The following is a 15,461-nucleotide window of genomic DNA, read 5'->3' as shown; positions in this document are numbered from 1 at the left end:
CGTTTGTGTGTGCGACAGTGTGCGTTTGTGTGAGAGACAGTGTGTTTGTGTGAGAGTGTGCGTTTCTGAGTGCGTTTGTGTGAGAGACAGTGTGCGTTTGTGTGTGAGAGACAGTGTGCGTTTGTGTGTGCGTTTGTGAGACAGTGTGCGTTTGTGTGAGAGACAGTGTGCGTTTGTGTGTGAGAGACAGTGTGCGTTTGTGTGTGCGTTTGTGAGACAGTGTGCGTTTGTGTGAGAGACAGTGTGCTTTTCTTTGTGTTTGTGAGAGACAGTGTGCGTTTGTGTGAGACAGTGTGCGTTTGTGTGAGAGTGTGCGTTTGTGTGTGAGACAGTGTGCGTTTGTGTCAGAGAGTGTGCGTTTGTGTGTGTGTGAGAGACAGTGTGTGTTTGTGTGAGAAAGTGTGCGTTTGTGTGACAGAGTGTGTGTTTGTGAGACAGTGTGCGTTTGTGAGAGACAGTGTGCGTTTGTGTGTTTGTGTGATAAAGTGTGCGTTTGTGTGAGAGAGTGTGCGTTTGTGTGTGCGTTTGTTTGTGTGTGTTTGTGAGAGACAGTGTGCGTTTGTGTGTGCTTGTGTGAGAGTGTGCGTTTGTGAGACAGTGTGCGTTTGTTTGTGTGTTTGTGAGAGACAGTGTGCGTTTGTGTGTGCTTGTGTGAGAGTGTGCGTTTGAGAGACAGTGTGCGTTTGTTTGTGCGTGTTTGTGAGAGAGTGTGCGTTTGTGTGTGTGAGAGACACTGTGCGTTTGTGTGTGCGTTTGTGTGAGAGAGTGTGCGTTTGTGTGTGTGTGAGAGACAGTGTGTGTTTGTGTGAGAAAGTGTGCGTTTGTGTGTGTTTGTGTGACAGAGTGTGCGTTTGTGAGAGACAGTGTGCGTTTGTGTGTGAGACAGTGTGCGTTTGTGTGAGAAAGTGTGCATTTGTGTGAGAAAGTGTGCGTTTGTGTGTGTGTGAGAGACAGTTTGTGTGAGACAGTGTGCGTTTGTGTGTGTGTGAGAGACAGTTTGCGTGAGGCAGTGTGCATTTGTGTGAGAGAGTGTGCGTTTGTGTGAGAGATAGTGTGCGTTTGTGTCAGATAGAGGGCCTGTGTGTGTGCGTTTGTGTGCGTTTGTGTGTGTTGGAGACTGCGTTTGTGTGTGCGACAGTGTGCGTTTCTGAGTGTGTTTGTGTGAGAGACAGTGTGCGTTTGTGTGTGTTTGTGAGACAGTGTGCGTTTGTGTGAGACAGTGTGCGTTTGTGTGTACGTTTGTGTGAGAGACAGTGTGCGTTTGTGTGAGACAGTGTGCGTTTGTGTGAGAGAGTGGGCGTTTGTGTGAGACAGTGTACGTTTCTTTGTGTTTGTGTGTGAGACATTGTGCGTTTGTGTGAGTGTGCGTTTGTGTGTGTGTTTGTGAGAGACAGTGTGCGTTTGTGTGTGTGTGAGACAGTGTGTTTGTGAGAGACTGTGTGCGTTTGTGTGTGTGTGAGAGACTGTGGGTTTGTGAGAGACAGTGTGCGTTTTTTGTGAGGCAGTGTGCATTTGTGTGAGAGAGTGTGCGTTTCTTTATGTTTGTGTGAGAGACAGTGTGCGTTTGTGAGAGGCAGTGTGCATTTGTGTGAGACTGTGCGTTTCTGTGTGCATTTGTGTGAGAGTGTACGCTTGTATGTGTGTTTGTGAGAGACAGTGTGCGTTTGTGTGTGTGAGAGAAAATGTGCGTTTGTGAGAGACTGCGTTTCGGTGTGCATCTGTGTGAGGCAGTGTGCGTTTGTGTGTGAGAGTGTGCGTCTCTGTGTGTGTTTGTGTGAGACAGTGTGCGTTTTTGTGTTTGTGAGAGACAGTGTGCGTTTGTGTGAGAGAGTGTGCGTTTGTGTGAGAGAGTGTGCGTTTGTGTGAGGCAGTGTGCGTTTCTGTGTGCGTTTGTGTGAGAGAGTGTGCGTTTCTTTATGTTTGTGTGAGAGACAGTGTGCGTTTGTGAGAGGCAGTGTGCATTTGTGTGAGACTGTGCGTTTCTGTGTGCGTTTGTGTGAGAGTGTACGCTTGTATGTGTGTTTGTGAGAGACAGTGTGCGTTTGTGTGTGTGAGAGAAAATGTGCGTTTGTGAGAGACTGCGTTTCGGTGTGCATCTGTGTGAGGCAGTGTGCGTTTGTGTGTGAGAGTGTGCGTCTCTGTGTGTGTTTGTGTGAGACAGTGTGCGTTTTTGTGTTTGTGAGAGACAGTGTGCGTTTGTGTGAGAGAGTGTGCATTTGTGTGAGAGAGTGTGCGTTTGTGTGAGAGAGTGTGCGTTTCTGTGAGGCAGTGTGCGTTTCTGTGTGCGTTTGTGTGAGAGTGTACGCTTGTATGTGTGTTTGTGAGAGACTGTGCGTTTGTGTGTGTGAGAGAAAATGTGCGTTTGTGAGAGACTGTGCGTTTCGGTGTGCATCTGTGTGAGACAGTGTGCGTTTGTGTGTGAGAGTGTGCGTCTCTGTGTGTGTTTGTGTGAGACAGTGTGCGTTTTTGTGTTTGTGAGAGACAGTGTGCGTTTGTGTGTGTTTGTGTGGGAGACAGTGTGCGTTTGTGTGTGTGGGAGACAGTGTGCGTTTGTGAGAGTGTGCGTTTCTGTGTGTGTTTGTGTGAGAGAGTGCGTTTCTGTGCGTTTGTGAGAGAGTGTGCGTTTCTGTGTTTGTTTGTGTGAGAGAGTGCGTTTGTGTGGGTTTGTGTGGGAGACAGTGTGCGTTTGTGTGTGTGCGTTTCTGTGTGCATTTGTGAGAGAGTGTGCGTTTCAGTTTGTGTTTGTGTGAGAGAGTGCGTTTCTGTGTGTTTGTGTGAGAGACAGTGTGCGTTTGTGTGAGACAGTGTGCGTTTGTATGTTTGTGTGAGAGACAGTGTGCGTTTGTGTGAGACAGTGTGCGTTTGTGTGTGAGAGACATTGTGCGTTTGTGTGAGACAGTGTGCGTTTGTATGTTTGTGTGAGAGACAGTGTGCGTTTGTGTGAGACAGTGTGCGTTTGTGTGTGCGTTTGTGTAAGAAAGTGTGCGTTTGTGTGTGCGTTTGTGTGCGAGTGAGAGAGTGTGTGAGAGACTGTGTTTTGTGTGCGAGTGAGAGAGTGTGTGTGAGAGACTGTTTTGTGTGTGAGTGAGAGAGTGTGTGAGAGACTGTGTTTTGTGTGTGAGTGAGAGAGTGTGTGAGAGACTGTGTGTTGTGTGTGCGAGTGAGAGAGTGTGTGAGAGAGTGTGTGTTTTGTGTGCGAGTGAGAGAGTGTGTGAGAGACTGTGTGTTTTGTGTGTGAGAGAGAGAGTGTGTGAGAGACTGTGTTGTGTGTGCGAGTGAGAGAGTGTGTGAGAGACTGTGTGTTTTGTGTGTGAGAGAGAGAGTGTGTGAGAGACTGTGTGTTGTGTGTGCGAGTGAGAGAGTGTGTGAGAGACTGTGTGTTTTGTGTGTGAGAGAGAGAGTGTGTGTAAGTGAGACGGTGTGTTTTGTGTGTGAGTGAGAGAGTGTGTGAGAGACTGTGTGTTTTGTGTGCGAGTGAGAGAGTGTGTGAGAGACTGTGTGTTTTGTGTGTGAGAGAGAGAGTGTGTGAGAGAGTGTGTTTTGTGTGCGAGTGAGAGAGTGTGTGAGAGACTGTGTTTTGTGTGTGAGAGAGAGAGTGTGTGAGAGAGTGTGTGTTTTGTGTGCGAGTGAGAGAGTGTGTGAGAGACTGTGTGTTTTGTGTGTGAGAGAGAGAGTGTGTGAGAGAGTGTGTGTTTTGTGTGCGAGTGAGAGAGTGTGTGAGAGACTGTGTGTTTTGTGTGCGAGTGAGAGAGTGTGTGAGAGACTGTGTGTTTTGTGTGTGAGAGAGAGAGTGTGTGAGAGAGTGTGTGTTTTGTGTGCGAGTGAGAGAGTGTGTGAGAGACTGTGTGTTGTGTGTGCGAGTGAGAGAGTGTGTGAGACTGTGTGTTTTGTGTGTGAGAGAGAGAGTGTGTGAGAGAGTGTGTGTTTTGTGTGCGAGTGAGAGAGTGTGTGAGAGACTGTGTTGTGTGTGTGAGTGAGAGAGTGTGTGAGAGTGTGTTTTGTGTGTGAGTGAGAGAGTGTGTGAGAGACTGTGTTGTGTGTGCGAGTGAGAGAGTGTGTGAGAGACTGTGTGTTTTGTGTGCGAGTGAGAGAGTGTGTGAGAGACTGTGTGTTTTGTGTGCGAGTGAGAGAGTGTGTGAGAGTGTGTGTTTTGTGTGTGAGAGAGAGAGTGTGTGAGAGAGTGTGTGTTTTGTGTGCGAGTGAGAGAGTGTGTGAGAGACTGTGTGTTTTGTGTGTGAGTGAGAGAGTGTGAGAGAGACTGTGTGTTTTGTGTGCGAGTGAGAGAGTGTGAGAGAGACTGTGTGTTTTGTGTGCGAGTGAGAGAGTGTGTGAGAGACTGTGTGTTTTGTGTGCGAGTGAGAGAGTGTGTGAGAGTGTGTGTTTTGTGTGTGAGTGAGAGAGTGTGTGAGAGACTGTGTGTTTTGTGTGTGAGAGAGAGAGTGTGTGAGAGACTGTGTTTTGTGTGAGAGAGAGAGTGTGTGAGAGAGTGTGAGTTTTGTGTGTGAGTGAGAGAGTGTGTGAGAGACTGTGTGTTTTGTGTGTGAGTGAGAGAGTGTGTGAGAGACTGTGTGTTTTGTGTGTGAGTGAGAGTGTGTGTAAGGGAGACTGTGTGTTTTGTGTGTGAGTGAGAGAGTGTGTGAGAGAGTGTGTGTTTTGTGTGTGAGTGAGAGAGTGTGTGAGAGACTGTGTTTTGTGTGTGAGTGAGAGTGTGTGTAAGGGAGACTGTGTGTTTTGTGTGTGAGTGAGAGAGTGTGTGAGAGTGTGTGAGAGAGTGTGTGTTTTGTGTGCGAGTGAGAGAGTGTGTGAGAGACTGTGTGTTTTGTGTGCGAGTGAGAGAGTGTGAGACGGTGTGTTTTGTGTGTGAGTGAGAGTGTGTGTAAGGGAGACTGTGTGTTTTGTGTGTGAGTGAGAGAGTGTGTGAGAGTGTGTGAGAGAGTGTGTGTTTTGTGTGCGAGTGAGAGAGTGTGTGAGAGACTGTGTGTTTTGTGTGCGAGTGAGAGAGTGTAAGTGAGACGGTGTGTTTTGTGTGTGAGTGAGAGTGTGTGTAAGGGAGACTGTGTGTTTTGTGTGTGAGTGAGAGAGTGTGTGAGAGTGTGTGAGAGAGTGTGTGTTTTGTGTGCGAGTGAGAGAGTGTGTGAGAGTGTGTGAGAGAGTGTGTGTTTTGTGTGCGAGTGAGAGAGTGTGTGAGAGACTGTGTGTTTTGTGTGCGAGTGAGAGAGTGTGTAAGTGAGACGGTGTGTTTTGTGTGTGAGTGAGAGTGTGTGTAAGGGAGACTGTGTGTTTTGTGTGTGAGTGAGAGAGTGTGTGAGAGTGTGTGAGAGAGTGTGTGTTTTGTGTGCGAGTGAGAGAGTGTGTGAGAGAGTGTGTGTTTTGTGTGCGAGTGAGAGAGTGTGTGAGAGACTGTGTGTTTTGTGTGCGAGTGAGAGAGTGTGTGTAAGTGAGACGGTGTGTTTTGTGTGTGAGTGAGAGTGTGTGTGAGAGTGTGTGAGAGAGAAAGTGTGCATTTTGTGTGTGAGTGAGACAGAGTGAGTTGTGTGTGTGTGTGTGCGAGCATGTGTGTGTGTACTTACATTTTTTAAATCCTGTTTTCACCATGATCGCGTCTGCATGTTCCAACCTAACACACACACACACACACACACACACACACACACACACACGTCCTATTTGAAAAAACCTCACTAATTCAGGTGAGCTCAATAACTCAGGCCGGGACTGAGGAGGCTCACGCTGCAGCAGGTCAGACAGACCACTGTCCCAGAGCAACGGTCACCTTGCTTACAGGTGAGGGTAGTTGTGCCCCAAAGGTTGTAGGCTGTATTAAAGGAGTGAACTGCAGTGGCACTTTCAGTGGAAGTGTTATTAAGTGATAAAACGACGAATGAACGAACGACCGAACACCAACTCTATTTACAAAAGACGCCCAAGACGTCAACATTTCTCCTCAACACAAACCACTGGCTCAACCTACAGCCAACCATCCTCCTCAGAAACCTGAAATGAGCCCTTAAATAGGCCAACACTGGTCTACTCAACACAGCCCAAACCCAGTCTTTTCCTCTGCAGGGGAACACATTCATGACCTAAATCACAACACATTCAACACAGAAAACAAAAATGTAGTAAATAATTATTGGCCACAACACAGGTCAAAACCCAATAAAATAAACATAGTCAAAAGAAAAGAAAATAATTAAAACATTGGGAACCTCAAGAACTCCCACCTTACATGGTATGATCCAAGACTACCGAGTGTGCCTCAATCTGCTCAGCCACTATTTAAGGGCAGACAAAAGGGAGTTCTGACCCACTCCTCATGAGCAAACTGCTCCAGGCTAGCAAAATGTAAACTTATTGGGGGAAATTAGCATTAGCTAAGAAAATGAATGGGTGAGTGTGTCTGAACTGGACCACTAGAGCAGGGACAGAATAATTTGTTAGTTCTGTCACAGCAACACAACAACAATCTGAAATGCTGTAAACTATTCAGACGGCTTGAGTACAGCCAGGTGAAGGACGCAGTTCTGCAAAGCATGTAGAGATACCCCAGAGGTGACGCACACAGAACCAGTGTTGGTTAGAGATGGCTTTAGAAAATGGGAGTGTTTCAGGAGGGATTGTGCTAAACACAGTAAGAGCCTCATCATTTCTCACTTTCCAAGCTAAATGCTTCCAGAGCAGGTCATGAAGCTCGTGAAGGTCATGAAGGCTGCAGACGTGTTCAAGGGGAATACCAGTCTTTGTTGATAACAGTACACTGAGGGAGTGATGAAGGTGAGGGTGGTCATACACTATTACAGCACCGTAGACGCTACATGAACTAGGACCTATAAGATGTGGAGCTTCACAGAAATGCAGGAAGAGCAGATTACTACAGATTACAGTCGATCAAACACACAAAGCTGTAGATACCTGAGTGTCTCCAGACTGCAGTGTGGATCCTTCAGTCTGGCAGAGAGCAGATTCTCTCCTGACTCTCCTGGGTGGTTGTAGGTCAGATCCAGGTCTTTCAGGTGTGATGGATTCAAACTCAGAGCTGAAGCCAGAGAACAACATCCTTTCTCTGTGACCAAACAGCCAGACAATCTGCAGAGAGGAAGGAAAGAGGGAGATAGTCAAGTCAAGTAAAATGTATTAGTATAGAGCTTTTTACAACTGTTGTTGTCACAAAGCAGCTTTACATAATTAGTAATTAGTAAATGACAGAAAGAAAGAAATAACATGACATGAAAGATCCAAGAACCCCAGTGAGCCCCAACGGCGACAGCGGCAAGGAAAAACTCCCTGAGAGCTGGAGGAAGAAAACATAGGAGGAACCAAGACTCACAAGGGGGACCTGACCCGTCCTCCTCTGATCAGAACTATTTATAAATTATTGATAAAAGTTACCAAACCATCTATACTGTTGAACTGCTCTGATCATAATTATAATATAATAATCATGGTGTAGAAGAACTTAATATAGTCATGGCGGTGATGGTAAGAGTAATGTTTGCTAATAGTGGTAAAATTAATAGTGGCAGATAGTTAAGAGTTCATAGACGTTCATAGAAGATAGAAAAAGTGACAGAGCTACATAGAGCAGAACAAACTACCACGTAGCTCAAAACATCACCAGAACACCCAGAACTGTCTCCAGGACAGTCGCCAATGTAGTATTTCATCCAGTAAACATTGAAATTAAATAATCTTCATGTTGAAAACAGGGCAAAGCTCAGGGAAATAGCTTACAGACCTTTACACATAATACAGGTTCAGAACAGTCATGGACAAAAATACTGGCACTTGTGCTCTTTGAAATATGCCTCACTTCTCCCAGAACATTGTTGCAGTTACAAATACTCTGGTATTCACACATTTATTTCTTTTGTTTTATTTGGATTAAAAAAAGCTGATTTTCCACATAGAACTATAGAAATTGCCACTTCAACTCAATATTTGATGGAGCACCCTTTGGAAGCAAAACTTTCTGCAACCATGAATAGATCTATTAAACCTCTCTACTGGAATTCTAGATCACTCTTCTTTTCTCTGAAGGCAAATGATGTGCTTTGCTTGGACTGTGGCTTTCTCAGGTACGTTCTGGCAAACTTTAGTATGGCTTATAATGTCTGTCAGATGGTGACAGACAGTGTGGATGGCTGACACTGGTGTAGCGTGTGTCTGCAGGTGAACTTGAATTAGTTTAAAAGATGATTTAGGTTCTTTAGACTCCATTCAAACAATCCTTTGTTGCAATCTTCCATCAAAATTTCTCTTTCATCCACGTCTAGTGGGGGTTGCACACAGGGTTGACGTTGCACACAGTGGACATTAATATCTTTGGAGATGGACTTGCAGCCTTGAGGCATGTCCATACTTCTCCACAATTTTAGTTAACAGTCTTTCTGGATTATAAGTTCATTAAATAATTATTGTTAAAAATACTGAAAATGAAAAACATTGTTTTAGTGAAAGGGAGAAACTGAATTCCAGTTTTGTGGATTTTGTTTACAAACCTGTTTCTGTTTTTAACATTAAACCTTTGAGTTCAGTAACTGAACTTGCTGAAAAGCCACATTAAGAGCTCTGCAACTATCAGTATGTCACCTATGGCTTGACTACATCTGCACAAGTTTCATAGAATAAAATGAGCAACAAAATTTCAGTTGATGCATGTGGTTCTGATTCTTAAACCATCACATTTGATTGTTTTCATCTCCTGTATCATCTTTCTTTCTATTCTTTTCCCTCTGTGTATGTAAAGAGATACAATGAAGGAAAATTAAGGCACACAATTAAGATGAGTTTTAAACAGAAATAAGTCATGCGAGAATGTTAGGACACCCCATAAAATCATTTAAACATCTGGACATTTGATCTTCATTTAAACAACATTAAGAGATAAAAGTAATGTAAGTAAATATGTAATACTGAAGAAATGTCTAAGAGAAAGCTTTCCCACTCCATATGCTGCACCTGATCTTAATTTAAGGCGTTTGAAGTAGTAATGGGGGATGTCCTAGCTAAAATATTTACATTCAGGTAAACCTGTAGTCAGGTTGAAATCAAATACAATGTTTAAAGATATGAAATCTACAGGAAAACTTTTGATGGAACAAACATGTTTGTAAAGAACTGAAAACCTAAAGTGAATTCACAGAACTCTCACCTGAGTGTCTCCAGTTTACAGTGTGAACTCCTCAGTCCAGCAGAGAGCAGCTCCACCCCCGAATCCTGCAGGTCATTGTTACTGAGGTCCAGCTCTTTCAGGGAGTTCTCTGATTGTAAAGCTGATCCCAAATTTTCACAAGACTGTTCTCCAATATTACACAAAGCCAGTCTGAAAAAGAGGGAATGTTTTACAAAACAATTAAAGTAGTTTTTTTAATAAAATGAGAAGATGACTGATGCAAGAGCTAACAGTAAGAGCCAGAAGAAGCAGGAAGTCAGCAGCATGTCTCTACACAGTGACTCAGGTTTGATTCTATTCCTTCAGTAAACTGCTAATAAATCCAGCTACAGATGTCAGCATGCATGTGTAGCTAATCAGCTCCATATGTCCATATATTGGCCATATATTTTACATAAAGATTTGATGATTTTCCTTCATAAATTCATTGGTTGTTCTGATCAGTAATGTCAGATAAATATATCATACAGCAGACGAACACAATAATATTTGAGAAGTGAAATGAAGTTTATAGGCTTTACAGAAAGTGTACAATATTTTTTAAACAAAATTAGGCCTTGTCATTTTATTGATTAGAATACCTTTAGCACTACTGTAACACAATTTGTTTTGTAAGCTCATTATCCTTTGACCTACAAACACAGGTGAATTCAATTATGAGAAGGAGGTTAAGGTGGCCAACTGCCAGTTTTTCTCCTCCTTGGATCTTCTCTGAAGAGTGGCAACATGGGATCCTCAAAACAAATCACAAATGACCTAAAAAAAAACATTGACTGTTCAACATCATGGTTTAGGGGAAGGATACAAAAGCTATCTAACAGTCATAGTCAACCCACAGACCAGCTCCAAAGACCTACAACATCATCTTGCTGCAGATGGTGTGTACAAGTGGTGTGTACTCTGTACAAGAAGAGGCTGTATGGGAGAGTAATGCAGAAGAAGCCTTTTCTGCGCACACGCCACAAATCGAGTCGCTTGAGGTACATTTGGACAAGCCAGCTTCATTTTGGATTGAGGTGCTGTGGACTGATGAAACTAAAATTGAGTTATTTGGACATAACAAGGGGCGGTATGCATGGGGGAAAAGAACACAGCATTCCAAGACAAACACTTGCTGCCCACAGTAAAATGTGGTGGCGCTTCCATCACGCTGTGTGGCTGTGGAGTCAGTGCAGATACTGGTAATCTTGTTAAAGTTGAGGGTCGCATGGATTCTAGTCAATATCAGCAGATTCTTGAGAACAATGCTCTAGAATCAGTGACAAAGTTGAAGCTGCGCCGGGGCTGGATACTTCAGCAGGACAACGACCCTAAACACTGCTCAAAATCTACTACGACATTCATGCAGAGGAACAAGGGCAACGTTCTGGAATGGCCATCTCAGTCCCCAGACCTGAATATTATTGAAAATCTGTGGTGTGATTTAAAGCAGGCTGTCCATGCTCGGAAACCATCAAACCTGACCTATATTTAACTGAAATTGCTGTTCCGAACAACCAATGATTAATAAAGGAAAATTAGGGAAATATCGGCCGATATTTCAAACTGATGTTTGCTGACACGTTTATTGTATGTCGGAAGAAGACCGGGCGATGCTGGCGGCACTACAGAAGGGCAGCTAAGATGTCTGCAGTATGGAAATTTTGCTAAAAGCACACTACCCTGACAAATATGAAGAGTTCCTCACGGTGAAAGAGGAGACTCACACAGGACCGCGCATGCCAGCAGAACCTACAGCCACTCAGCCGGTAAACCAGCTCCTCCAGAAATCAAAGAAATTCGACAAAAACAACCTCAAAGCAACAGCTATTACAGCAAAGGGGGTGGAATTCAGTTGTGGAGGATATTTAGTTTCAACAGCTGCTCAAGCATCTTGAGCCACGTTAGACCATCCCTAGCCATCGGTACTTTTCTGACATAGCGCGACCGAAGCTGCACAATTTGGTTTGAAACATGGAAGATTTCTAATGAGGACATTCATGTTCTACTGCGAGACAATGCTCGTAACATTGCAAAAGCTATGGTGGAAGTTGTCGTGTATGGCCCACGTGTTACCGCTCGCTGTGAGCGACGGTGTGTTCTCTCAGAGCTGCCTCTCGGATGTAATTGCGACTGGCAGAAGGATAGTAGGCCATTTCAGACACTCATATTTGGCCAGTTCTCGTCTAAAAACCATCCAAACAGAGTTAGATATGCTGTCGAAAGTGCTTCAACAGGACGTTTCCACTAGATGGAACAGTACGATCTACATGTTGCAAACCTTGCTAGAACAGAAGACAGCAACTGGCGCTTATGCTGCTGATTTTGAGTAACCAGCTAACCAGAGAGGTTATTCAGTGCAACCAGCAATGTGATTAATCAGAAGAGGAACAGAATTACTTGTGAAAAAGCAGAGATGCTTCTATTCATTAAGAAAAAAATTGTTTGATTCAGATTCTTTCCCCTTTGTGTGGAGAAAAGTGTCAGTGCTGAAGGATTCTTATTTCTGTGTACTGAAACAAGGTCAACTGGTGTTTTTAACTTATTGATTTAAAACCCTTTGATTTGATTGATTTATTATTAGTTTATATAGAGCTATTATCTATTATTATTTACTTGTTAATTTAAAAAAGAGGGTTTAAAGCTGTGACCTCTGTAAAGACCAGTTAGCTAAATAAATGTGGCTAAAATGTTCTCGGGAGACACCTTTCATTTTACTGTTTGCATACAGTTGGTTAAAAGCTAAAATGTTATGCAAATAAATGTTACATTTTGGTTATAATGTTAAACCGGACTGTCTAATCTCTCTGTAAGTTATAAATATGTATATCAGCATATGCAGATATGTATGTAATGTGTAATATCGTATATCGGCATCTGCCCAAAACTCCCATATCTGTGCATCCCTACTGATGTTGCCCTTGCCCTTCTGTTGTGGTTACCACAGATTTTGGATCGTCACCTTTTCAATAGACTTTCGTAATCTAGTAGACTGCACGTTTCTGTCTCATCACAAACAACGGACGTTTCCTCCTCGCTGCACGCTAAGAAAAACATGTTCGCCTTGTGTGGTTTAGAGAGGACCTGATTGGGCTAACAATATGCCCAACCGCACCAAACACTCTCTCTGAGTGATCTGCTCTGAGTGATCTGTTTGGGCTCTAGGGTATAAAGTTAGAGGTCAGTGTCTCTCCAAGACCGTTTTGGTGGTGCTGTTGCATTCGCTCGCTCTGTCTTTCACTACCAGCATCTCTTTGAGTGTGTGGTTTTATCTACTCATTGACATAGAGGAGCTGACATCCAACATGCAGGCTTTGTCTTACCATTTTTGCATAGTGCCTCGTCTAAACTAGTGAAGCTGCTTTTGGTTTTGTGAGTAAGAGAGAAAATACCAAAAGGGTGAAAAATAGAGAGATATTTGTATTACATCAAACACCAAAATGATTGCAAGTCAGACAGCTCTGTGATTGGTGAAATGGTGAGTCTGATTACTCTAAAGTGTAGATTATCAGATGTTTTGAATGAATCTATGGATCTGAAGTTTTAGAAACTGAAGTTCTTACTTTCTTATGTTAGCTTTTATGCTTTGTAGATTAAATTTACTAGCCTATGTAAAGCTTACAAAATTCATTTCCCATGCTTTGCTTGAGCATTATTTAAAGTCACGACTGGTGACACTGCTCTGATGCAGGTTGGGTAAACGGTCCTGATTTTTCCATTCAGAATTCACCTGAGAGAAAGCTCACCTGAGTATCTCCAGTTTACAGTTGGAACTCTTCAGCCCATCACAGATCAGCTTCAGCCCTGAATCCTGCAGTTCAGTGTTACTGAGGTCCAGTTCTATCAGTGGTGAGTTCACTGATTTCAGAGCAGAGCAGAGAGTTTCCCAGGAGTTCATGGTGAGTTTACAGCCAGATAGTCTACAAGACAAAGAAATCACTATTAAAACACAGAGAATATCTAACTCAGTGATCAGGGATTATGAGAAACAGCATGATTTCAGAAAACACCTCAGTTCAGTTTTAAAAACTGCTTGAAAATGAAAGGGACATTTTGGACCAGAGAAAAGGGGCAGTGATTTAGGGCGGCTGAATATCGCAATATGCGATTTTACGTCAGTTGTTGTATATGTACTCAATTTCCCAGACTCCTCTGCTAGCTCACGTAACCACTCCAGACAATCAGAGTTTAAGAACATGCCCCTAAAGCTCATCAGCTTGGCTACTTAATCCCTCCCCACACAACGACTCTTTGCACCGTACTGCCGACCTTCCCCTGTTTATCTCCTGTGTGTTTTTGCTTCATTTTGAGTATCAACATATTTATGTTAAGACTCTTTTGCCCTGTTTTGTCTGCCTTTTATTAACTGACCTCTGCCTGTTTCTCGTTTTCTGATGTTGCCTCTGCCCTTCTGTTGTGGTTACCACAGTTTGATTTTGGATCGTCACCTTTTCAATAGACTTTCGTAATCTAGTAAGTGACTGCAGGTTTCTGTCTCGTCACAAACAACGGACGTTTCCTCCTCGCTGCACGCTAAGAAAAACATGTTCGCCTTGTGTGGTTTAGAGAGGACCTGAGTGGGCTAACAATATGCCCAACCGCACCAAACACTCTCTCTGAGTGATCTGCTCTGAGTGATCTGTTTGGGCTCTAGGGTATAAAGTCAGAGGTCAGTGTCTCTCCAAGACAGTTTATTTTGTTTGTACTGTTGCATTCGCTCGCTCTGTCTTTTACTACCAGCTTCTCTTTGAGAGCGTGGTTTTGTCTACTCATTGACATAGAGTCTTACAAGTTTTGCATGGTGCCTCATATAAACTGGTGAAGCTGCTTTTGGTTTTGTGACCAGAGCACCTGCCGTTGTGTCCATCGTACAAAACAGAGAAAATTTGAACACATCTGTGTGGTGGTTGCTTTCCATTCCCTGCGGTTTGCTTGTTAATAGTGCTATATTGTGGTACCGTGACACCCCTAGTGTTACTGCTGCTAAATATATATACAGTGGGGCAAAAAAGTATATGTCAGCCACTGATTGTGCAGATTCTTCTACCTAGAAAGATGAGAGATGTCTGTAATTTTCATCATAGGTACACTTTAACTATGAGAGACAAAATGAGAAACAAAAATCCAGAAAATCACACTGCAGGATTTTTAAAGACTTGGAAAATAAGTATTTGGTCAATAACAAAAGTTCAACTCAGTACTTTGTAACATAACCTTTGTTGGCAATGACAGAGGTCAAACGTTTCCTGTAAGTCTTCACCAGGTTTGCACAACCTGTAGCTGGTATTTTGGCCCATTCCTCAATAAAGATCTCCTCTAGAGCAGTGATGTTCTGGGGCTATCGCTTTCAATTCAAACAAATTTTCTATGGGGTTGAGGTCTAGAGACTGGCTAGGCCATTCCAGGACCTTGAAATACTTTTCACTGCCCGAGCGGTGTGTTTGGGATCATTGTCATGCTGGAAGACCCAGCAACGTTCCATCTTCAATACTTTCACTGATGGAAGGAGGTTTTGGCTTAAAATCTCACTATACATGGCCCTGTTCATCCCCTGTTCTTTGGGATGCAACTTCTCCAAACACGGCGAGTTGTGTTTTTACCAAAAAAGTTCTATTTTGGTTTCATCTGACCACATGATATTCTCCCAATCCTCTTCTGGATCATCCATATGCTCTCTGGTAAACTTCAGACGGGTCCGGACATGCTTGGCATTGCAGGATCTGAGCCCCTCTCGGCATAGTGTGTTACTGATGGTAGCCTTTGTTACTTTGGTCCCAGCTCTCTGCAGGTCATTCATCAGGACCTTCTTCATCATAAGATCTTGCATGGGGCCTCAGATCGAGGGAGATTATCAATGGTCTTGTATGTCTTCCATTTTCTAACAATTGCTCCCACAGTTGATTTGCTCACACCAGCCTGCTGCCTATTGTAGATTCACTCTTCCCAGCCAGGTGCAGGTCTACAATTTTCTTCCTGGTTTCCTTCAACAACTCTTTGGTCTTGGCCATGGTTAAATTTGGAGTTTGACTGTTTGAGGCTGTGGACAGGTGTCTTTTATACAGATGACAAGGTCAAACAAGTGCCATTAACACAGCTAATGAGTGGAAGAACGAAGAGTTTCTTAAAAAGGTTTCTAAGTGTCTGTGAGAGCCAGAAATCTTGCTTGTTTGTGGGTGACCAAATACTTAATTTCCACCATGATTTAAAAGTAAATTATTTAAAAATTCTACAAAGTGATTTCCTGGATTTTTGTTTCTCATTTTGTCTCTCATAGTTGAAGTGTACCTACAATGAAAATGACAGACCTCTC

At 43.3% G+C, this 15,461-nt stretch overlaps 1 protein-coding gene across 6 annotated transcripts in view; it reads right to left on the bottom strand.

Annotated features, from left to right (window-relative positions):
- Window positions 1-15,461, bottom strand: part of LOC140536157 (NACHT, LRR and PYD domains-containing protein 3-like) — a 33,616-nt gene that overhangs the window by 5,599 nt on the left and 12,556 nt on the right. For all 6 annotated transcript variants that reach the window (XM_072657824.1, XM_072657828.1, XM_072657830.1 and 3 more), the window contains 4 exons: window positions 12,898-13,071; window positions 9,152-9,322; window positions 6,913-7,086; window positions 5,571-5,617 (listed from right to left, as the gene is read on the bottom strand). In XM_072657824.1, coding sequence (XP_072513925.1) covers window positions 5,571-5,617; window positions 6,913-7,086; window positions 9,152-9,322; window positions 12,898-13,071 — 566 coding nt within the window. The remainder of the gene's footprint in view (window positions 1-5,570; window positions 5,618-6,912; window positions 7,087-9,151; window positions 9,323-12,897; window positions 13,072-15,461) is intronic.

The sequence above is a fragment of the Salminus brasiliensis genome, chromosome 15 (assembly GCF_030463535.1).
Source record: "Salminus brasiliensis chromosome 15, fSalBra1.hap2, whole genome shotgun sequence".
NCBI classification, from domain to species: domain Eukaryota; kingdom Metazoa; phylum Chordata; class Actinopteri; order Characiformes; family Bryconidae; genus Salminus; species Salminus brasiliensis.
This window is presented reverse-complemented; position numbering and strand designations above follow the sequence as displayed.